The following is a 22,476-nucleotide window of genomic DNA, read 5'->3' on the forward strand; positions in this document are numbered from 1 at the left end:
TGATGCGACTGAAGCAGCTAGAACAAGGGAAACATTGCCATATGCAAGGAAAGTGATTTGGATAAAAGGAGGTCTGAGGAACGGAGATGGACTTTTTTTTTTTTTAATAAAGATTTTATTAGAGCACGAGCAGTGGGCAGAGGGAGAAGCAGACTCCCCGCTGAGCAGGGCGCCCGACGCAGGACTCGATCCCAGAATCCTGACATCAAGACCTGAGCTGGAGGCAGACGCTTCACCCGCTGAACCACCCAGGCGCCCGATGTACTTTTGTTGAGGACAAAGCTGCAGGTTTGTGGAAAAGGAAACTTTGAAGAGAACTTTTAATGTGTGATGAAGCCAAGATTAAAATTTAGTTTTAATATTAAAAGTAAATGAATGGTACAGATTGGTTTTTGCTCTTAAAATGAAATTTTCTTGGATTTCAGGTTTGCTGTTGACAATAGACTGGGAAAGTTTAACTTTTAAATCATCTGCCAGGAAGCCAAGGTTCTGTACCTTAACCAGGTCTTTGGTTTCTGACACTTTTGCCTAAATCCAACCTGAACTGAGTACTGTTTGACAGAGGTCTGTGACCCTCTTCAGTCAAGCGTCCAAATGTGTTATTTTCGATAAACTTCCGAAAATCAAATACTAGATAAGGCCTTCACTGGCCTCAGACGAAGTGTTGGGGTTTCCCAGAAGGCCCCCAGACCATCGCATAAGCTTGGTTCTCTTACACAAAGACTGAGGGCAGGCTGATTAGGCTTATCTGGTGTGTGAATTTGTATGGAAGGCATGTGCGATCACGATGATAAACCTGAGGTTGCATGTGTGGGTGAGTGTTATATAAATGTTCTATGAGTATATGAAATTACTAGAAACTGGTAGTCCTGGATAATCTTACTGGCCAGAATTCCAGTTACCTTAAAATGTTCATAAATGAGCAGTTCTGTTGATTCCAGGATAAGGAACTCTCCTTGGGTCTCTAACCACAGTGTAAGCTTGTCCATGACAGGGAGCTCGTGCTCGACTTGGCTGCTCCGCCACAGTCCTGCAGAGGCACCTCCTGCTCAGGGACAGTCAAGGACAGGACGCTGGCAAGGGTGGGCTGCTGACAGCCTTACGTCGGGAAAGTGAGCTGGGTAGGAACTTCCAGAACTAATGAAAACCAGATTCAAGCAGAACAAGTGTCACATGGAACCACGTGAACTTAGGAGGATAACTATGACCTTATCACGTCTGCTTTGAAGCATTACCTGTTCCTTTTGTTTTTCCAGATGCGAGGAAACCTTCTCCTGAGGTATTAACAATTTAAATACACCTTTGTGAGCAGAGACGAAACAATTTTTCTCCTCACCTGATCTCTCCAGATTTTGCAAACTTCGTGTTCTCATTTTAGTGGCGATCTATGTGTGGAAGTGCAGTAGAACCCGGCCCTGCAACAGGACGTGACTGGGAATGTTGGCTGTGTTACGAGGCTTCGACTGGAGTGTCCTGAGAGTGATGTAAAGACTGAGATGATCAGCTTTCAGGAGCTAAGGCTGATCTTATGAAGCCAATAAAGACCCTTGGGGAAGGGATCCCAGGGTGGCGCAGCGGTTTGGCGCCTGCCTTTGGCCCAGGGCGCGATCCTGGAGACCCGGGATCGAATCCCACGTTGGGCTCCCGGTGCATGGAGCCTGCTTCTCCCTCTGCCTATGTCTCTGCCCCTCTCTCTCTCTCCCTGTGTGACTATCATAAATAAATAAAAATTAAAAAAAAAAAAAGACCCTTGGGGAAAATCAGCCTGGCCCCTTGCTCACAGGGTTCCTAGCAGCGTGACCTGGTCGGCTACCCAGGAGCCTCAGGGTATTTTGGGGACCTTGAGAAGAGATGAATTTACCCAAACTGGTGTGTATTGCAGACAAAGTCTGATGGCAGGTCCTTGGTGTGGCTTCTTAGCCTGGAGAGGCTTTTGAGGTTCATCCAAGACTCCTTATGGAAAGTTCCAGCAAAGCAGACTTAGTAGAGCCTAGATGGTGGTACTGTTCTTCTGCATCTATGTAAATAACCAGGCTAAGTTTACTCTAACGAGACTTAACTGGAAAACAGATTTAGTCTCACTGCAGTTGTCTTTGATGGAAGCCGGGTGGCTGCAGAGAGACATCATGTTTCAGTAGTACGCCTTCGTGGCCAGCAGATTCTGTGCTGTTAACGGGCTGTGAGGTTTCGTTTTCTACCTGTAAACTGGACTAGGTCCCAAATTCTTCTGTTTTCCTGTTATATTTGGCTGTAACTCTCCACAAATTGATGTTTCCAGTGCACCCTGCCTTTCTTACTTGGAGCTGCTGAGAACTAAAACCGCCCTCTTCCTGAAGCTGCGCAAACCAGAGCCGGACACCCCATCAGGCACTCGAGGAACCACATGAGCTCACGTGGGCACAGTCTTTCTGCCTGCTGCTGCGTGGGCTGCTCAGAAAGCTCGCCAGAGACCTTCACACTGCAGGTTAGGGCCATCTGCCCGATTTCCACTGCCTGGCTTCACTGCATCTGAGGATGCTCTAAGCTCCGGAGCTCAGAAATGGGGACTACAGTCTGCTCCAGTCATTACGCCCTGTTGTTTTCTTCTGTCCCCACAGAAAAGCTTCTTATCAAACACCTGATTCCTCATACGCAGGCCTAACCCGGGAGCCCTCTTGCATAGCTGCCTCCTGAAATCAGACCCAACTGCTTAACAGAACCAATTCTCAGGACTAAGAGATGGGGTCTGTGGGCTGGAGCAATCTACAGCTCAATTTCTGGGCTGCAAAACTCTCAGGAATTTCAAAGGTGGGCCTGAGGGAGGGAGAGAGTATGTGAGCCCCAAATATGCTACTTTGGCAAGTGGATTTAGTTTGAGCTGAAGACCATCAAGATGCAGCATGTTTAAGAAATGTTTGCCTCTCCCTTAACTCCCTAGAAGGGTTTGGGTAGGAGGCCGTGCTGGGGTGAGGGTTGGGGGCGGGGGCAGCTGTTCTTCTCGGCTATCAACTTTTATCTGCATGACTTAGCTGTTCAGCAGGGTAAGCATCTAATGACCAATATCGGTTGTTCCAGCTCCGTGATCCTCCTCCTCTCCCGTGGAAGCCCCAGGCCCCTAGCTCATTCTTTAGGCACAGAAGCCTCTATTGCCTGGCTTGTCCTTGGGTCTCCTATTCTTATGGGTCCCTTGTATGTACATAATTAAACTTTTGTCCTGTTAATCTGCACAATGTCAATTTTCTTATAAGACCAAGCAAAGAACCTAGCAGGGGAGAGGAGAAAACTCTCCTCCCCAATACTGTGTAAATACTAAAGCAAATGTGCTGATGTTCAGGATGAAAGAACACATAAATATTACATGTGCTTGGTTCAGAAATACCTCCTGACCCACCTGACTCCCTGGTTGTTTTATGCATTAGGAGCTCTTCTCGTCTCCCTGTGATGTACAAAGCACAGAAGAAATACGGTGGCTTCTTTTCCACCGTCCCCAGGCCTGTCCACGGTGTGTGGCATCAGCTGAAAAAGAATCAGATGAATAAAAGTGATGTGTTTAGTTCTGGGATGTGAGAGGAGGGAATGAGAGGGAAGGCACATGGCAGTCTGTTTGGTGTTTCTCTGCTTTTATGCCCAAATGAACTAGAAGATGTACAGGGTGAGAAGGGAGCTTATGTTTTTCAGCTTGTCTCTGAGGATATTCAGAATTAATACGTGAAGCAGCCCAGCTTTCAAGAATAAACAAAAGGGACCCAGTGCATCCTCTGGGCCACTGCTGCCTATGCCCCCCGTGTGCAGAGCAGGTTCACCCCCTGGACTCCTGAACCACGGCAGAGCTGTGGGCACGGAGCTCGGTGGAGTCTGACGGCGCCAGAATGGTCTGGGCCTCCACCCTGGCTCCAAAGAAGACCTGTTCCCAGGCACCTGTGAAAGATTTTATTGAGTCCGTCAGTCCTGCTAATATCTTAGGTCCAGTGTACACGGTTTACAGAGGCCCTGGTGGCTCCGAAGGCGAGTGCCCTACGCCAGCTTGAGGCACTGTGTGTTGAAGCTGTCTCCTTCTTTGCTGGCGACCGCCTGGAGCAGGGACTGCTTCTTCTGCATGCTGCGGGAGGACTCCAGCTCGTACATGGTGGTCAGGTTGAAGAGCACGCTCTCGTGCAGGTAATGCTGGGGGTCCTGCTGGACCATGGCCTCCAGCTGCCGGAGGGAGTCCTTGAGTTTGCCCAGGTAGAGGAGGCACACGGCGGCGTTGTTGTTGGCCTGGGGAAGAGGAACACACGCACGGGGTCGGATACGGCTGCCAGCCTCTGCTCACGGGTCACGTCCGGGGCCCACGTGTCCCCCTGGTTGCGTGCATGAGGGGCAGTGGGCACGGCTGTGGCTGGCTCTGTCGGAAACCCTCCCACGCCTGCCAGGACTGATGAGGATGGACACAGGACAGGCTCACGGTGTGCGCTCCTGGCTCTTTTGGGGCCTTACCACCGCATTTGTTGGGTCAATCTTGAGGATTTCTGTGAAGAATCTGTGGGCTTCTGCAAAGTTATTCTGACCAAGGTGAAGGAAAGCTCTGGAACATAACAGACAAGTAAACAGTTAACCAGAGGGGCAGGGCAGCTCCCCAGGTGGCACGGACAGGAGCAGGCCCCATCTGCCCCCTGCATAATCCTGAGCAGCCTGGTGCTGGGGAGGGGCCACTGCAGCTGAACGAACCACACTGTGTCCTGGCTGCCAAGTTAAACCCTCATTAGGTCAGAGGTCACGATGTCACCTCAATGACTCCTGCTCTCCAAGGACATCTGCATGATGGCGTGAGCTCTGCCCTGGGCACGGGCTCCATCGTCAACCTCTGCCCCCAGCCAGCCCCACAGTGTGCTTGACTCATGAGGACACAGAAACAGAGGCACTAAGGCAGCAGGGGGCACGAGGGGGCCTAGACTTACAACAAATATTTACACACATTTATGTGCAGATGGGCAATATCAACAGCAAGGGGAAAAATCTTAGGCATCTTCTGGTCTTAATGGATTTTAAGTTCTAGGAGACAGCAGCACATGTCCTGGTGGTGATGGAGAGGACTTCCGGGTCAGGTCTGGGTGCAGGGCTGGGAGGCCGTTCCTAGAGGGCTTTACTAAGGAGAGTCTGAGCCCTCAGGAAATCTGAGAAAATACTGTCGCATGAGGCTTACCTGTTCATTAAAACCATTATCCTGCCTTGTAGTCCATCCAATTTCTGTGTTACTTTCTCCACGTCTTGAAAATACTTCTCAGCTGTTTTTATGTCTCCAATCTGCCTGGACAGAGTTACTTAATCAGTTCAGGTAACACAACTAGTAAACGTACATCCACACCTACAGTTGCTGGTGGGCTGGGCGAGGAGGACATGCTTGCACAGGTGGGGAAACTCTGGGAACCTCCCCAATCGTTACGTTTGGTGAAAGCGAATGCCACTTAGGATACAGTGGAACATCCATGCCTGTAGGTCAGGAAGGAAAATGCACTTGCCTTATTAAGTCTTAGGTTTTAATTTGTACCTTTTGAGAGGAATCCTAGTAGTAAGTAAAATAATAAATGACAACTTCCAGACAGGCGGCAGAGTAGGAGGGTCCTAAGTCCACCTGGGCCCACGGATTCGGCCAGAGAACACATCAGTGCAAACACTCCAGAAAATGACCCACAGGCAGAGCAAACTCTACAACTAAAGGCAGAGAAGACACCATGTAGGAGAGGGTAAGAGGGACAGAGACGAGGTAGGGAGTTACGCCCCGGCGGCTTGGCTGGGGAGAGGGGCCTTGGGCGCAGGGAGGGGTCCGAAACAGACCGTCACACCAGGGATCCCAGATGGGGAACAGGAATCCTCAGAGCATCTGGCTTTGAAAATCAGAGGGGCTGATTTTTGGAAGTTCTTACAACCAGCCAGACGTCAACTCTGGAACGTCAAAAACCAGCTGGCTTGGCTCTGGGAGAGCCCAGAGATGACAGGAAGCTGGGACCCTGCCCTCAAAAAGACAGCACAGCAAACAGCCCACGGAGATCTATATTAGAAGCAGAGGTTTGAGAAATGCCTGCAGTGTACAGGAGGGAGAGTTAACGATCTCAGAGTTCCCGAGGGGCATGTGTGGGAAGCACCGAGGCACCTGCATTCATGTGTAGCTTGCTCGCCCTGTGCCCTGACCCCTCCAGCTGGGCCTGCTTCAGATGCTGTGGGTCCCCTTACCCAGAGGACCTGTGCCAACTCTGCCAACAATGTGTCCCCTGACTTCCCTAGGAGGATGCACACAACTTGTTAAAACTGCCCCCCTGCCCCCTCCTGCGTGCTTGTACACACTTCCCAGGGGCCCCAGCTGACCCTGGTCTCTGTAGTGACTGCCATCCCCTGTGGAAGAGGACTGGTGTACACAGCTTGTGGCATGGTGCCCCTGACCGTGGGTGCTTTGCAGAGTGGCCCTGGCCAGCCTGGGCTCTGCAGCAGCTGTGCATCCTCTGTGGAAGAGAACCAGGGCCACTTCATTGAAAGCATGCCACCTGCCCACTACTTTCCACAGCAAGAGATGTAGCTGACTTTCCTAACAGAGACAGTGCGGCAAAATAAAGAGATGGAGGAGTATGTCTCAGATGAAAGAACAGGACAAAACTGCAGCAAGAGACCTGAGCCAAATGGAGATTAGTATGCCCTATAGAGAATTTAATGATCATAAAGATACTTACTGGGCTTGAGAGAAGAATGGAGGACATCAGTGAAACCCTTAACACCGAGATAAAAAGAACCAATGAGAGATGAAGAACACAATAAATGAAATAAAAAATACACTAAGTGGAATAAATAGCAGGTTAGAGGAAGCTGAGGAGCAAGCAAGTTAATGACCTGGAGGACAGAGTTATGGAAAGTAATCCAGCTAAGCAAGTGAGAGAAAAAAAGATTATGCAAAATGAGAGAACAGACTTCAGGACCTCAATGACTCTGTCAAGTGTAATACCAGCTGCATTACAGAGATCCCAGAAGAAGACGGTGCAAAAAAGTGGAAGAACATTTACTTGAAGAAATAACTGCTGAAAACTTCCCTAATCTGGAGAGGGAAATAGACTCCCACATTCAGGAGGCACTGAGAATTCTCATCAACCACCCACAGAGGTCCACGTCAGATACACAGTAATTAAAATGTCAAAAAGCAGAGACACAACAAGCAGCAAGACAAAAGAAGACAGTTACACACAAGGGAAACCCCAAAGGCTATCGGGGATTTTTCAGTAGAAACTTCCCAAGCCAGAAGGGAGAGTGAGATGATACATTCAAAGTGCTGAAAGGGAAAAACCTGCAGCTGAGAACACTCTATCCAGCAAGTCTATCATTCAACATGGAAGAGTGCTCACTTCAGCAGCAAGTATACTAAAATTGGAATGACACAGAGAAGATGAGCAGGGCCCCTACACCGAATAGGATGGGAAATGGAGACTTTCCTAGACAGACAAAAACTAAAGGAATTCATGGCTATTAAACAAGCCCTGCAATGAATATTAAAGGTTGACTCTTGGAGTGGAAAGAAACCATAAGTGAGGGTAATAAAAGTAAAAACACAAAAGCAGTAAAAAGAAGTATATCTGTAAAAGTCAGTCAAGGGATTCACAAAATAAAAGGATGTAAAATGTGACACACCATATACCTAAAACCTATGTGTGGTGGGGGAGAGGAGTAAAGAATGGGCCCAAACTGTAGCGACCATCAATTTAACATAGGCTGCCATACACAGAAGACGCTGGCTACAGATGTAATGGTGAGCACAACTCAGAAACCAGTAATAGATGTGCAAAGAATAAGGAGAAGAGATTCCAAATATATCGTTAAAGAAAGTCAACAAACCATGAAAGAGAGCAAGAGAAGGATCAGAGAAAAATTACACAACCACAAAATGAGTATAACAAAATGGTAGTAAGTACAAATCTATCAATAATTACTTTGAATGTAAATGGACTTAATGCTCCAACCAAAAGACACTGGGTGACAGAGTATAGTAAAAAACAAAACAAAAAACAATGAAAAGAGACCTATCCCATATGCTGCCTGCAAGATTCATTTCAGACCTAAAGACACCTGAAGATTGAAAGTGAGGGGGTGGGAAAGCATTTATCATGCAAATGGATATCAAAAGAAAGCCAGGATAGCAATGCTCTTATAAGACAAAATAGACTTTAAGAGAGAGAGACAAAGGGAAGATTCTATATAGAATAATAAAGGGAACAATCTAAGAAAAAGATATAACAATTGTGAATATTTATGCACCCAGTATGGGAGCAACCAAATATATAAAACAGTTAATAACAAACATGAAGAAACTCACTGATAATAAGTAATAATTGTAGGGACTCTAACAACACACTTACATCAATGGACAAATCATTCCAACAGAGAATAAGAGAAGAGTGCCTTTGAAGGACACACTGGACCAGATGGATCTAACAGATATATTCAGAACATTCCATCAAAAGCAGTAGAAAGCACATTCTTTTCAAGTACACACGGAACAGTCTCCAGAACAGATCATGTATAAGGCCACAAAACAGATCTCAACAAATTCAAGAAGATCAAAGTCATACTGTCCATCTTTTCTGACCTCAATGCTATAAAACTAGAAACCACAAGAAAAATCTGTAAAGACCACAAACACATGAGGTTAAATAACATGCTACTAAACAATAAATGGGTCAAACAAGAAATCAAATAAATCAGGAATTACATGAAAACAAATGAAAATGAAGTTACAAGGGTCCAAAACCTCTGGGATGGAAGTGGTTTAAGGAGGGAAGTTTCTAGCAATACAAGCCCATTTCAAACAACCTAAACTTACACCTAAAGGAGGTAGAACATAAGAAAAAATAAAACCTAAAACTAGCAGAAGGAAGGAAATAATAAAGATCAGGGCAGAAATAAATGATATAGAAACTAAAAAAACCAAGGGGCACCTGGGTGGCTCAGTTAGTTAAGCATCTTTGGCTCAGGTCATGATCTTGGGGTTCTGGGATTGAGGCCTGCTTTGGGGTCCCTGTTCAGTGGGGAGTCTGCTTCTCCCTCTCCCTCTGCTCTGCACCCTCCCCCCGCACATGGTCTCTCTCTAATAAATAAAATAAAAAATCTTAAAAAAAAAACAAAACCCAAAATCACAAATGAGAAAGAACCAAAAGCACAGAAATACAATTATAAGAGATTATGAAAAATTATATGCCAACAAATTGGACAACTGAGACCAAATGGTAAATTCCTAGAAGCATAAACTAACACTGAAGCAGAAAGAAATAGAAAATTTGAACAAAACAATTTCCAGCAATGAAATTTACTCAGTAACCAAAAATCTCCCAACAAACACAAGTCCAGGACCAGATGGCTTCACAGGGAATTCTACAAAACACATAAAGAAGAGTTAATACTTAATTCTTCTCAAACTCTTCCAAAAACTAGAAAAGGAAGAAAAACTAACTTCCAAATTCATTCTACAAGGCCAGCATTATCCTGATACCAAACCAGATAAAGATACCACCACCAAGGAGAACTACAGGCCAACATCCCTGACGAACAGAGATGTAAAAATCCTCAATAAACTATTAGCAAACCCAATCCAACAACACATTAAAAAAAAGAAAATTACCACAATGAAAAGGGATTTATCCCTGAGATGCAAGGGTGGTTCACTATTTGCAAATCAATCAACATGATACATCCCATCAATAAGAGAAAGGATAAAAACTGCATGATCACTTCAATAAATGCAAAAAAGCACTGACAAAGTACAACATCCATTCATGATAAAAGCCCTCAACAAGCGGGTTTAGAGGCAACATAAGATAATAGAAGGCATGTATGAAAAACCCACGGCTAATATCATCCTCAATGGGGAAAAGCTGAGAGATTTCCCCCTCAGGTCAGGAACAAAACAGGAATGTTCACTCTCACCAATTCTATTCAACATAGTACTGGAAGTCCTAGCCTCGGCAATCAGATAAGAAAAAGAAATAAAAGGCCTCCAAATTGGTAAGGAAGAAATAAAGCTCCCACTATTTGCAGATGACATGACACTATATATAGAAAACCCTAAAGACTCCACCAAAAAGCTACCATTACTGACAAATTCAGTAAAGTTGCAGGATACAAGATCAACGTGTAGAAATCTACTGCAATCCTATACACTAATAATGAAGCAGCGGAAAGAGAAATCAAGAAATCAATCCCACTTACAATTGCACCCAAAATAATAAAATACCTAGGAATAAACCTAACCAAAGAGGTAAAAGATCTGTACTCTGAGGATGACACAAAGAAATGGAAGAAAGACATTCCATGCTCAGTGATTGGAAGAACATATATTGTTAAAATGTCTATATTTGAGGAATCTACAGATTTAATGCAATCGTTATTGTGATACCAATAGCATTTTCCCCAGTGATAGAGCAAACAACCCTAAAATTTGTATGGAACCACGAAAGACCCTGAATAGACAAAGCAATCTTGAAAGAGAAAACCAAAGCTGGAGGCATCACAATTCTAGATTTCAAGTTATGTTACAAAGCTGTAGTAATCTAGACAGTATGGTACTGGCACAAAAACAGATACATAGATCAATGAAAGAAAACAGAAAATCCAGAAATAAACCCACAATTACATGGTCAATTAATCTTCAACAAAGGAAGCAAGACTATACAATGGGGCGGGGGGGGGGGGGGAGACAGTCTCTTCAACAACCAGTGTTGGGAAAACTGGACAGCAACACGCAGAAGAATGAGATTGGACTACTCTCCTACACCATACATAAAAAAATATTCAAACATGGATTAAAGATCTAAATATGAGACTTGAAACCATAAAAATCTTAGAAGAGAACAAAGACTATGACCTCTGTGACATCAGCCATAGCAACATTTTTCTAGATATGTATTCTGAGGCAAGGGAAACAAAAGCAAAAATAAACCAGTGGGACTACATCAAAATAAAAAGCTTCTATTCTGCACAGCAAAGAAAACAATCAACAAAACTAAAAGACAACCTACTGAATGGGGAAGGGTTAGTATCCAAAATCTATCAAGAACTTATAGAATGCATCACCCAAGAAACAAATAATCCAATTTAAAAACTGGAAGAAGTCAATGAGCAGACATTTCTCCCAAGAAGACACACAGATGGCCAACAGACACACTAATTCGAAGGGATACATGCACCACTATGTTAGAAGCAGCATTACCTGCTGTAGCCAAGACACGGAAGCAGCCCAAGTGCCCACTGATGAGTGGATAAAGGTGTGGTGTCTGTACATAAGGAAGTATTATTCAGCCACAAAAAAGAATGAAATCTTGCCATTTGCAATGACATGGATAGAACTAGAGTATAATGCTAGTGAAGTAAATCAGAAAAATACATACAATTTCACTCATATTTGGAATTTAATAAACAAAACAAATGAGCAAAGGGAAAAAAGAGACAAACAGAAATAGACTGTTAACTACAGAGGACATGCGGACGGTCACCAGAGGGGCGGTGGGCGGGGTGGGGGGGGCAGTGGGGGAAACAGGTGATGCAGATGAAGGAGGCACCTGTGGTGGCGAGCAGCAGGGGATGTACGGAAGTGTCGAATCTCTATACTGTGAACATGAAACTAATATAACACTGTGTATTAACTACATTGCAATTTAAAGACAATTAAAAATAAAAACTCTTAAATATATTTAATAAACTTAAAAAAAAAAAAAAGAGGCACATTGTGTTTTGGTACAATAAGGCAGGCCCCAAATCAGTTTTTTGGGCTGTGACTGGTGAAATGACAGCAACCATCACATTCACAAATTTCAAAGTCACACTCGGATCCAACACAGAACTCTACTTTTTGTCAAAACAAAACCAAGCCACTCCGACTGGTGAAACACCTGAGGGAGCCCCTTAGCTGTCCCTGGCGCGGAGAGGGCCGGCCCTGACTCCTGACGGCTGGCATCTCCTGCACCGCCACTGCTGAGGCACCACAGCCTGGGCTCTGGGAAGCAGAGAGACTCAGATCTCCTTTTGCCGTCAAAGTGTAAGGAAGAGAATGAGAGACCTAACCTAATATCTTGAGAATATATGGAAAATAAAAAATCCTGTTAGGGCACAAACCTCACAAAAGGGTCATATAGAAACAATGTCCTTAGTGTTCCAGGGCTAGCCCGGGGAAGTGGACCTGGGGCTGGTGAGCTCTACGTTACAGAACAGAGAGAGGGACGGGGGTCTGTAATCCAGATCCCGATCTTAGGCCCTGGCGGGGGCCCCAGACAACCAGTGTGTGAGTGGGGACACCGGATGCTCTGAGCTCCACACTGTTTTCCTGGAAGCCTGTGTGGCCCTGAAGCTGGAATGTGTCCCAGTGGAGCAAAGGGCAGGCGCGCTCACCGCCCCGAGGCATAGAGGCGGGTCCCTTCAGTTCAGGATTACCCTCCAGCGGCTGCTGCTGGCGTCTCGGCCCCCCTCCGTTACCCTGAGAGAGGGGCTCGCTGTCTGGTGACAGAAAGGACACTGACTATACTGCTGCTGCTGTGAGCAGTAAGTGCCCCTCGCCTCTCTTCTGGGAGCGTCCTGACTTCTGCCAGCATCCAGGAAACCCGCAGTGAAGCACAGAGCTCGCACGGAGGACAGAGCTTCAGACCTTTCCCAGTTGGTCATGCGAACCCACACAAAACCCCAAATCAAGCCACGTTAGTAGGAAGAGAAGACGCACAGAAGGCAGAATGGCATTTGTCGCTTGCTTCCCCTCTTGTGCTCCACAGTTTGAAGTCCTCTGCAGCAGACATCTCCCTAGGTGATGTCTCCCTAGGTGAAGAAGCTGGAGTCTGTAGGCTCCACGCCATGTCCCCAGTTCAAACATCTGAACCTCCAACGTGTGTCCGTCCACCTTACCCAGGGCCTCGTTTTAGAGGACCAGGCTGCAGACTCCATGAAGTCACGGGGGCCAGTGCTATTTACCCAGCCCTGCGGATGTGGCGGGTGGGCGCTGTGCCACGAGCTTCCCACACTGCTCAGCTCTCGCACTCTGGCCTCTGGTGTCCGTATTTATTGCACCATTTTTTATACTGAGATATATTTGACACATTGTGGAAATCTGAGGTATAGGACGTGTTTGGTTTGGTATGTTTATGTGTTGCAATCATTTAAAAATCAAATGTCAAAAGGCAATTAAAATTATTGCAGAATATCTAGCAAGCAAAGAAGCCCAGACCTAATAACCCAGATTATTTGAAGAAGACACCAGATAAATAGTGGATGAATTAGCCAACAGAAGACATGAACAGAATTATAAATGTGAAAGGAGAAATCGCTGTAGGTAGGAAAGAAATCGATCATGAAAGAGCATCGCAGTTTACAGAACTCCGCGCACACATGTGTGAACTCGTGGCCCCAACAGGTGATGTCCCAGGACGCTGACGTGCCACAACTGATCTCGGGAACAGAGAAGAGCCCTCGGGCTAGAACACTAAAGCCCGTTACTAACAGTGATAAGTTAGGAAGCGCGATCAGCATCGATGCCACAAATAAAAACCCATGCTTGGCCCAAGCATTTCATCAGTGACTTATTCAAACCTTCAAGGAACAATAGCTAATTCCAAAATATCTAAAATTTGCCAGAGATCAGCAAAAGAAGGAAAGTCTTTAACTCCTTTTCATGAAGAAGGAAGGCAGCAGCATATGCGAAAGGTGCTCGTGGCTGCGAGCCTCTCAACGTGAGGGTCCAGGGAAACCCGCCTGCCTGAGCCGCCCGAGAGGCGACGGTTCTGCGGTGACAAATGCCACAGCGTTTCTGCAGCGAGACTACAGAGGCCCCGCTCGGATTCCCTCCTCCCGGCCTCCCGGGGGGTGGGGGGTGGAGGTGCTGCAGGGGCTTCGTCCTGTCTTCCAGCCTGTCCCAGAGACGGTGGCCTTGCGGGGTCCCTGGGAGCCAGGCCAGTTTGTGCCCAGGCCCCCCGCCCGGACTCACACCTGTTCCCCAGCACAGATCCTAGCACAGCCATCACCGCCTGGGCCCTGGCTGAGCCTTCCGTGTTCCGCGTCGGGAGCCGTGTGGTGAGAGGACAGTCAGAAGCACGGCTCCGGTGCCACCACATCAGGTGGCGTCCTGCCACCGCAGGCTGGGAGACCCTCTGACTCTGTAGGCAGCGCCAGGCCCCAGGGCCCTTCCTGTGTCCTGCTGGCCAACTTCGGTTACGGAAACATGGGTGGGGAATTCATCTAGAAAAACCATTCAGCTCAAGTTTTTATGTTTGTATCTATAAAACATTTTCATACTTTAAAGCTTATCAAACCGGTATGCTCCTGATGGGCCAAGCCCTCAGATTAGTGGGTGTACGACGGTGCCGTGAGCCGCTGCTGTCCCACGGGGCTCCCTTCCTCCGGCGGGTGCTCTCCACGGCATGTCCCGTGAAGCATCCTGAGCGCAGACAGCCCTGGGGCGGATCTTGGCTCTCGTCTCCTTTTGCCTGGCTGGGAAGGAGGCAGGGTGAATGAGCAAGCCGCCTGCTCCCGCGTCCACACTTCCCGCTGCCTCTGGAGCACGGTGCGCCCTACTTTAGTGACACCACAGGACTTCCTGCTTTGGTCCATGCTGCCCAGGAGACTGATTTTACCTGGTGCTTCCTGAACTCCGCCGCGGTGGAGGCTTCCCTGCCTGGTCACTGTCTGCCCCCAGCTCTTGGCCGGGACGCGGGGACCCTGGTCTGCAGCGTGGTGGACCTGCTCTCAGGTGGTCGATCGTGTGCCCTGGGCTCCTGGACCTCACTGGAGCACAAAAGGCTCCTTTCCTGCTGTAAGGGACAGCACCCTGGGACCTGCTCTCCTTGGAGCGAGGACAGAAAAGTCACAGGCCAGGAAGCCTGAGTGGGCTGGCTCCGGGGGACTGGCTCTCGAGTGTGAATAAATGCTCCTCGTACGTGTGGTTGTCTGATTACACTGCTCTCGTTAGATCGTGCGAGGAACTCCCTCAGAGGACACGCTGTCCCCTGCTGCATTTGCAGCCTCGATGTCCCTTCAGGAGGAGAGATTCCTACTCCACCCGACTCCCCCTCTAACCGGCCGCTCAGCCCACCTGTGTGCAGGGCGATGTTTGAAGGTGGCCCCCAGGAGGAAGATGCATGGGACGGGAGCAGGACCAGGGACACAAGTTCTGAACAGGTGGCGTTACCTGGTCTGCAGGTGCACTGACAGGAGGTAATGTGCCAAGGTGAGAGACGGGCTCGCCCCTCAGGTCCAGGTCCTGACCGCACCTGGAGTAGCATTCTCCAGGAGGCCAGGGCAGCGGCCTGAGGCGTCGGAGGCAGTGAGACCACACGCAGCGCTAAGCCCGCCCCTGGGCCCCTCTGCGGGGGCAGCGAGGCAGAGAGGAAGCACGCTCGGGTGCCACGGGGCCCAGAGGGGCCGGGCTGGGGCTGTTTCCGAACCTGGGTGTGGATCAGCTGCCTGCCAGGCAACCATGGCTCTGTGGCGAGCACACCTGGGGCCTGGAGAGTTGGGTGCGTGTGTCCTGAAGCAGGTGAGGCTTCGGGGCAGGTTAGGGCTCCCGGGCCTGGGGGTCAGGTCAGGGCAAAGCGCGCGGCCAACTTGGGCAGAGAGATGGGGGCCAGTCCCGTGCCTAGGCCCTCGGGCCCTCAGACTTGCTCTTTATCACAGCCAGGGGGCCAGAAAGCTCTAGAAACCCTCTGTGAATTCAGGTCGTCGTGTGCTTTCTCCCAGGGAGATTGGCCCTTTGAACGCTAACTGCGCCGGCGCAGGACCCCGGCCCAGGGGGTAGGGCACCCCAGGCCCGCAGAACACAGGATGGGCCGCAGGAGGCTCACGGCCGGGCTGGCTGCTCGCGCCGTGTCCCAGCAGGAACCTCAGCTTCCGCGCTCGGCCCGGGAGCTCCGGGGAAGGCCTGCCCGGCCGTCTTCACGGCTCCCCCTCAGACCCAGAGGCTGCAGAGCACGCTGACCCACCGGGCGATCCGTGCCTCGGGCGCGCACGCCGGGTCACCCCTTGAGGAGCTCTGGCGGAGGCGTGCCGCAAGTGGGAAGCAGCGCAGTCTTGGTCTCCTTTACTAAGTCACCGAGTTCCGACGGCGTGTTCTCGGGCAGCGGTAAACCTATCAGTGAGAGGTGTCTGACAAAGTTTCCGAGCGATGAGGTCTCCTGGCCACTCGACTGGGATTCAGGGAGTCAGGTCAACCAGCTTCCTTTGTCTGTCTTCCTGTCTTCACCCGGTGGGAATTCCCGACCAGGCATCACTTCCCTCCGCCCCGAGAGCGAGGAGGATCACGAGCTGCCCCTGCACTGTTTGCCACCTTCCACAAACCCACTGTGGAAGCCGGTACTTCTCTCCAGGATTTCGGTGTCTAGAGAGTTCTCTGTACAAGCTGGGGCCAGGAATGTCTGCAGGGAAATGTTCACACAGTCCCAGCCTGACACGACCTCGGTACTCGGTCGGATCCATGACTCCCGCTGCAAGACGTGCTTCAGGTCTCGGGATTCCTAAATGGAAACCCGGCATATATTCTTCAAATTATGTGAACCGAGACTCAGAAATGAAATTTCTGAGTTTGTCCTACTAGATTCCAGGCACAGCACTGTGTTCTCTGCTTGGCCTGTCCTGCTCTGTCTGCACGGTGACCCCAGGGGAGGGTCACCAGCATCCACCGTGCACGGTTCAGTGGCTTGCCTGGGCTCACATGCTAGCTGAGCACCGAGAACTGACCAAAACCTGGGTCTTCCAGACTCTACAGTGTGCGCCTGGATATCCACGCCATTATTTAGTGAAAAAAGCCCTAAAAGCCCCACAGAGGCCCCTGAGCACCCGGGCCTTCACTGTCAGACTCTCCTTGGACCCTAGTGCATGTCTCATCTGCTTCCTGTGAACAGTATGGCCTGGGGGTGGGGAGGAGTAGGAGACATGTGTGCACATGTGCATGTGTATGTGGCATGGAGAAGAGGGGAGTGTGCGTGTGTGTGTGGTGGGAAGGGAGGTGTACGTGTGTATGTGGATCACTGGGAGTGTAGGAGGGGTGTGTGCATGTGTGCGTGTTATGTGGAGGATGGGCGTGTGTGCATGGACGACCAGAGGTGTCAGACGAGTGTGTGCACGTGTGCATGTGTGCATGGATGACCCGGGGTATAGGAGGGGTGTGTGCACGTGTGTGTGTGTGTGTGGACAACCGCGGGTGTAGGAGGAAGGAGTGTGTGCACTTGTGCATGGACGACCCGGGGGTGTAGGAGTGTGTGTGTGGACAGCTGGGGGTGTAGGAGTGTGTGTGTGTGTGTGTGTGTGTGTATGACTGGGGAGTAGGAATGTGTGTGTGTGGTGTGGAGGAGGGCGGTGTGCATGTGCATGGACCCGGGGGTGTAGGAGGAGTATGTATGTGTGTGTGTGTGTGTGTGTGTGTGTGTGTGTATGACTGAGGGAGGAGGAGTGTGTGCATGTGTGTGTGTGGAGGAGGGCGGTGTGCATGTGCATGGACCCGGGGGTGTAGGAGAAGTATGTGTGTGTGTGTGTGTGTGTGTGTGTGTGTGTATGACTGGGGGAGGAGTGTGTGCATGTGTGTGTGTGGAGGAGGGCGGTGTGCATGTGCACGGACCCGGGGGTGCATGAGGACAGGACCACCCTTCCGTGAGAACCCGAGCTCTGGGCTCAGGGGGCCCTTGTTCTTCCTCACCTCTCGGGCCTCGGGAGGGCTCACCTCACCCACCCACAGGGAAGCCTTAGCCTGCTAACGTGTGAAGTGGCGGGGGGCGCCCGCGGTGGAATGGTCTAGCACGGCGCCCGCTCAGGGTGAGTGGTGCTCCGCAGACGTCTGGCCTTTCCCCGACCATCAGGGAGCGCCCGTTGCTCACCGCCCTTTTCCCAAGCCCGGCTCTGGGACATCATGGCAGAAACCCTAACAGACTGACGGTGTGTGGGGTGCAGAGGCCGCTGAGGCTCAGTGTGAAGGCGGGGTCGCCGTCCGGAGACCCAGGTGAGGAGGGGAGCTCATGCCTCTACCACCCGCCGGTCCAGGAGGGCGCATCCCGGCCTCAGCGACGTGCCCTCCCCTGCTGCAGTGCTGGGGCCACTGCCTCGAGCTGGATGTCCTCTGTGCAGTCTACGCAGCTTCATGTGGTCTTTCCAGCAAAGTATCAGCCAGTTTCTCTATTATCAGCCACGTTCTTTTTTTTTTTTATTATTAAGATTTTATTTATTCATGAGAGACACAGAGAGAGAAGAGAGAGAGAGAGAGGCAGAGACACAGGCAGAGGGAGAGGCAGGCTGACGTGGACTCGATCCCAGGTCTCCAGGAGGCCCTGGGCCGAAGGCGGCGCTAAACCGCTGAGCCACCCGGGCTGCCCTATCAGCCACGTTCTAATAAGATTCTCTATGGTTTTATCGGCACTTTTCTGAGGGAACAGGATGACGTCTAAGGTAATGTGTTTCAGGGCGTCACCAATGAAGGTCTATGTAGATTCACATTCCGCAGTCGGGCTTCCCAATCACACCAAGGACTTCATACCCAATACTGTCAAACCAGAACTACCCTAAATAACCTTTAAGAGACATTTGATGTGAAACTATTTCTTTTCCTTTTTTTTCTTTTTGAAGATTTTATTTATCTGAGAGAGACAGAGCGAGCACGAGCAGGGGCGGAGGGAGAAGCGGAATCCCCACTGAGTGTAGAGCCCGACACAGGGCTCAGTCCCGGGACCCCAGGACAACAACTTGAGCCAAAGCAGACGCTTCACCCACTGGGCCTCCTGGGGCCCTCTGTGCTGTTTCTTAAATACAGAATGAGCACTGACTCCCGGGCCCCCCAGGCAGGGACCGTGCGCCATAGCCCGTGCACCCAGTGCGGCCCCTACCTGGAGGAAGATCCGGCCGATGCCGCTCAGCAGCTGTGGCTCCTGCTCTGGGTAGTACTGGATAACTGAGTGATAAGCATCCACAGCCAGCACATAGTCCTACGGGGAGAAAAAGTGGAAGGGCATTTTTGAGTTAAGAAGATCACTCTCTGTCTTACGAAGTTAGAAGCTCAAGCACCTGCAGACTCACGTGTGCAGAGGGGGCCCGCCAGCACGGGAGCCGGGCCCGCGAGGTGAGCACAGGCCTGCCTGACCACACGTCACACGGGGTTCCAAGTCCTGTTGGAAGCCAGGAAACCCCTTCCTCTCGCTGTGGGGCCTGCTGCTCCCACCATCTAGGTGGCAACACTCATTCACCTGGACTGCCTCTCACTCTTCCTGACAAAATTATTAAGCGAATCAGTGAATTTCATCTTGTCACCATCTGCCAATTACACGCACCAAATTTATAACAGGATCTTAAACGCTTTCTACGCTAGAAATTGAGGGAAAGTCCTTAAGTGCAAACACACAGAAAACAGCACCAGATGCCCTCGCTGAGAGCAGCACAGGACCCTCGGCGGGGCTCACAGTGGACGCTGGCATGTGCTGCGGCGACTCAGAGGAGTCAGAGGTGTGTGTGTGGGACACTGAACGGGCTCCGCTGGCTCCCGTGCTGCGCCTTCACCGCCCTCCCCTCCGTTGGAGCCCTGTCTGTGGCCCATCTGCACTCCCTTGCACCCAGAGCCGGCCTGCAGGGGGGCACTCAGCTAATGCAGAGGGCTGTAAACCCTGTCCACCCACACGTGGTGACCCCAGTCACCTCTCTCCAGTGTGAGAAAGTCACTTGCTAGAGTCACCTGGACACAGCCCTTGGCTTGTCTCCGGTCCCCACAAGGCTCCAGGGCACAGCAGTGATCACTGTGATGGTTACTGAGTAGGCTCTGTGTCGGGCGCTGTGTTTTCCCTGAGTTACAGCACAGACCATGAGAAACACGGCTCCAAACGCACGTCCCTTCTAGCTCATTCTTCCTAACCCATGAGCACTTCCTTTATTCCTCCACATTTTCAGTCTGATCCAAACTGGGGCTGGAGTTAAAGATGGGTGACAAGTAAAATTCCAGTGTAGCACGAAAAGAATGAAAAAACTCTAGTCTGGCCCCTTCAGTGAAGCTCATTAAGACAAATTTTATTCAAGGCTGGCAAGTCCATGGAAGCCAATGTCACTGCCTCGTGGCTCTGGTTCAGCCCTTGAGGCCGGGTGAATTCCAAAGATTATTTGAGACGGAAAGGACAGCTTTAAAAAGCCAGGCAATGATCCCCGCGGAGCTGTGGAAACACGAGTCTCCTGGGAGAGTAAACCAGGGCAGAGCCAAGGCGTGGGAAGCAGGTGGGAAAGCTGGCTTCCTGGCAAGAGGTCAGGCCGCAGAGGAGCAGGGCCTGCGGGGCTGCCACGAGGTCGGCTGTGGGGACAGGTGCCCGCTCCTGCCGCCTGGACAGGACGTGGCCCGGGAGCAGCTGCAGCCTCGGGGACGGGCTCAAGGAGCTTCTTATCACATGAGGCAGAGCAGGAGTGTGTCGGAAAGCGCCCCTAAGTGGACTGTCGTTACCTGAAATGGTTTATTTACAGGAAGTGGAGGGAACACGGCCTCTTAAAAGGAGGATGTCTCCGCTGAGCTCTCCGAGTTTACTGCGCGCTGCAGAGCACGCAGGCTGGCTCCGGGGCAGGCCACGAGGGACTGCTTACAGGACAGGCCTGTTTTAGCTCTGTGCTCACCCTTCTCCTACAGCAGCTATGTGGGTTTGGTGGCTGTGAAGCTGGATTTACAATTGTTTGCGGCCAGAAAGGGTTTGTGTGCAGTGACAGAGGCAGGAAGAAGCTGGTGTCACCTGTGTGGGGCGGGGACACAGCGCCTCGGCGCACCTGAGGTGGTCGGCGGCATACCCAAGCGGCCGGCATACCCAAGCGGCCGGCCAGCGTCGGCGCCCTAGCACTACCACGGGTCTAGGGAAAGGGACTGGCCTTTAAAATGTGAGACAGGAAATCTCCCAGGCCCCAGAAGGCACGTCACTGGGCCCAACAACATGTCTTGCGGGTATCTGGGGCTGAGACGTCTGAGTAGATTTCTCATCATAAAAAAGTATTTCTTTCACCGTAACAGAACGTTATTCAAAATAACTGAATGGCTGATGACATAACTCAGTGTCGCCTCACAAACAGCTAAGGCATACACCAAGGCCTCACGTGCTCACCGACAGCCAGGGAAGGCGCGTGCACGTGCTCACTCAGGCCTCCATGGCACAATTTTCACTTTTTGTAACTCATGAAAATGAAAGATTAGCTGAAAATTGCAAATTACACTGCATTCATCATAAGGCATTTCTGAAACAATGATAGGTTGTCTTGAGTCCCAACGATGTAGGTGGAAACTTCCATTTGGTGCTTGACGGTGTTCTTACCACCACAGTGCAACAAAGAAAAGCACTTTTATCCCATAATCTTCTATTAATGTGTCTTAGCGATGCAAATAAAAATCTACCAGTGGAACAGGTAACTTCCCTCCAGGGGGTTTTAGCCCCATGATTAATGAGACGTTGGCCCTGTAGATTTACAGTTTGCTCTTTGTTTGCAGAAGCCGGTGCGGCAGCTGCAGTGGCCCCAGGGGAGCGGGCTGGACTGTGGGTTCCAGAGCTGGGAGCGTGGCCTGTGGAGGGGAGGAGGGGACAGGGCCCGGCTCTAGGGAAGGACCTGCCTGCTGCCAGGGCCGTGGGGGTGAGGGCACAACTGGCCCCCTGCCCACACACGTGCCCGGGGCAGGCTCAAGGCTCGGGTATAGGAGCATGAACACTGTGGTCACTGCACGGGCTGCCACCCTGTCAGAGCTGCTGGCTGTGCACACAGAAGGCGGAATGCTCTGAGCTCCTCCACCCACACTGCCCTCACCCTGGGTGCTGGGGGTGGGGGCGGGCGTTTGCAGGAATGTCAGAGCTGGAGGGGCTTCAAACATGGCTTGGGGACATGAAGGGCGCTGCAGAGTCACTGTGCCCCAGTGTCTCACCTCTGCTGGAGCCACCTGGATGGGAGCCATGGGCACAGCCAGGGCAGGCTGCTCCGAAGCAGGTTCAGGCCGCCCGTCCTCTTCCTGACTGAGTGTGCACGGGCTGTGCTGAGAATTCAGCCCTCCCACAGGGCTGCCAGGGGCGGGTGTGTAAGGTGGCTGTCACGCCAGGGCCAACCGCTGGACTCCGCCACCCGAGGAACTGCCTGCTGGGCTTTGCTGAAGATCGAGCTCAGGAATGACCTTGGCCTGACCTGTGGGGGACTCAGGGTCTGGTCTCATGACGGCCCAGAGGTCTGTGGCTGGCAGCTCGCCCCATCCGCCCACCCCCCACCCCCCAACCCCGCAGCTTTGGCAGCGCCACCAGCGGGATGCAGGTCATGCAGGTCACCAGGCGGCTGTGCTGCAGGTTCCCATCAGAGGGAGGAGCTGCCAACACTGCACTCAGCTGCAAGGGCCTGTGTGAGACGAACAGGCTGGAGGAAACAAAGGAGCAATGCCTGAGTTCAGCCTCCTGGGGTGTGAGCTGCGCCCTCCAGGGCAGAAGGCTCCCTGAGACGCAGGTTTTACGGGGGTGGGGAAGCCACGGGCATCCGTCAGCACGTCTGGTC

At 50.9% G+C, this 22,476-nt stretch overlaps 1 protein-coding gene, 1 long non-coding RNA gene and 1 pseudogene across 3 annotated transcripts in view; 2 read left to right on the forward strand and 1 right to left on the reverse strand.

The window, feature by feature from the left end:
- LOC121491181 lies at positions 1-1,918 on the forward strand. The gene is made up of 3 exons (XR_005987891.1): positions 1-288; positions 1,257-1,279; positions 1,379-1,918. It is a non-coding gene; the product is annotated as an uncharacterized LOC121491181 (long non-coding RNA).
- A 1,664-nt stretch (positions 1,919-3,582) lies between these two features.
- The window catches only part of TRAPPC12 (trafficking protein particle complex subunit 12), an 82,171-nt gene continuing 63,277 nt past the window's right edge, over positions 3,583-22,476 (reverse strand). For both annotated transcript variants that reach the window (XM_041755719.1, XM_041755720.1), the window contains exons 9-12: positions 18,828-18,926; positions 5,162-5,262; positions 4,456-4,543; positions 3,583-4,236 (exon numbers count right to left, since the gene is read on the reverse strand). In XM_041755719.1, the coding sequence (XP_041611653.1) occupies positions 3,994-4,236; positions 4,456-4,543; positions 5,162-5,262; positions 18,828-18,926 (531 nt within the window). In that variant the 3' untranslated portion in view covers positions 3,583-3,993. The remainder of the gene's footprint in view (positions 4,237-4,455; positions 4,544-5,161; positions 5,263-18,827; positions 18,927-22,476) is intronic.
- Positions 7,336-7,433, forward strand: LOC121492273 (annotated as a pseudogene).

The sequence above is a fragment of the Vulpes lagopus genome, chromosome 5, assembly GCF_018345385.1.
Source record: "Vulpes lagopus strain Blue_001 chromosome 5, ASM1834538v1, whole genome shotgun sequence".
Taxonomy (NCBI): Eukaryota; Metazoa; Chordata; class Mammalia; order Carnivora; family Canidae; genus Vulpes; species Vulpes lagopus.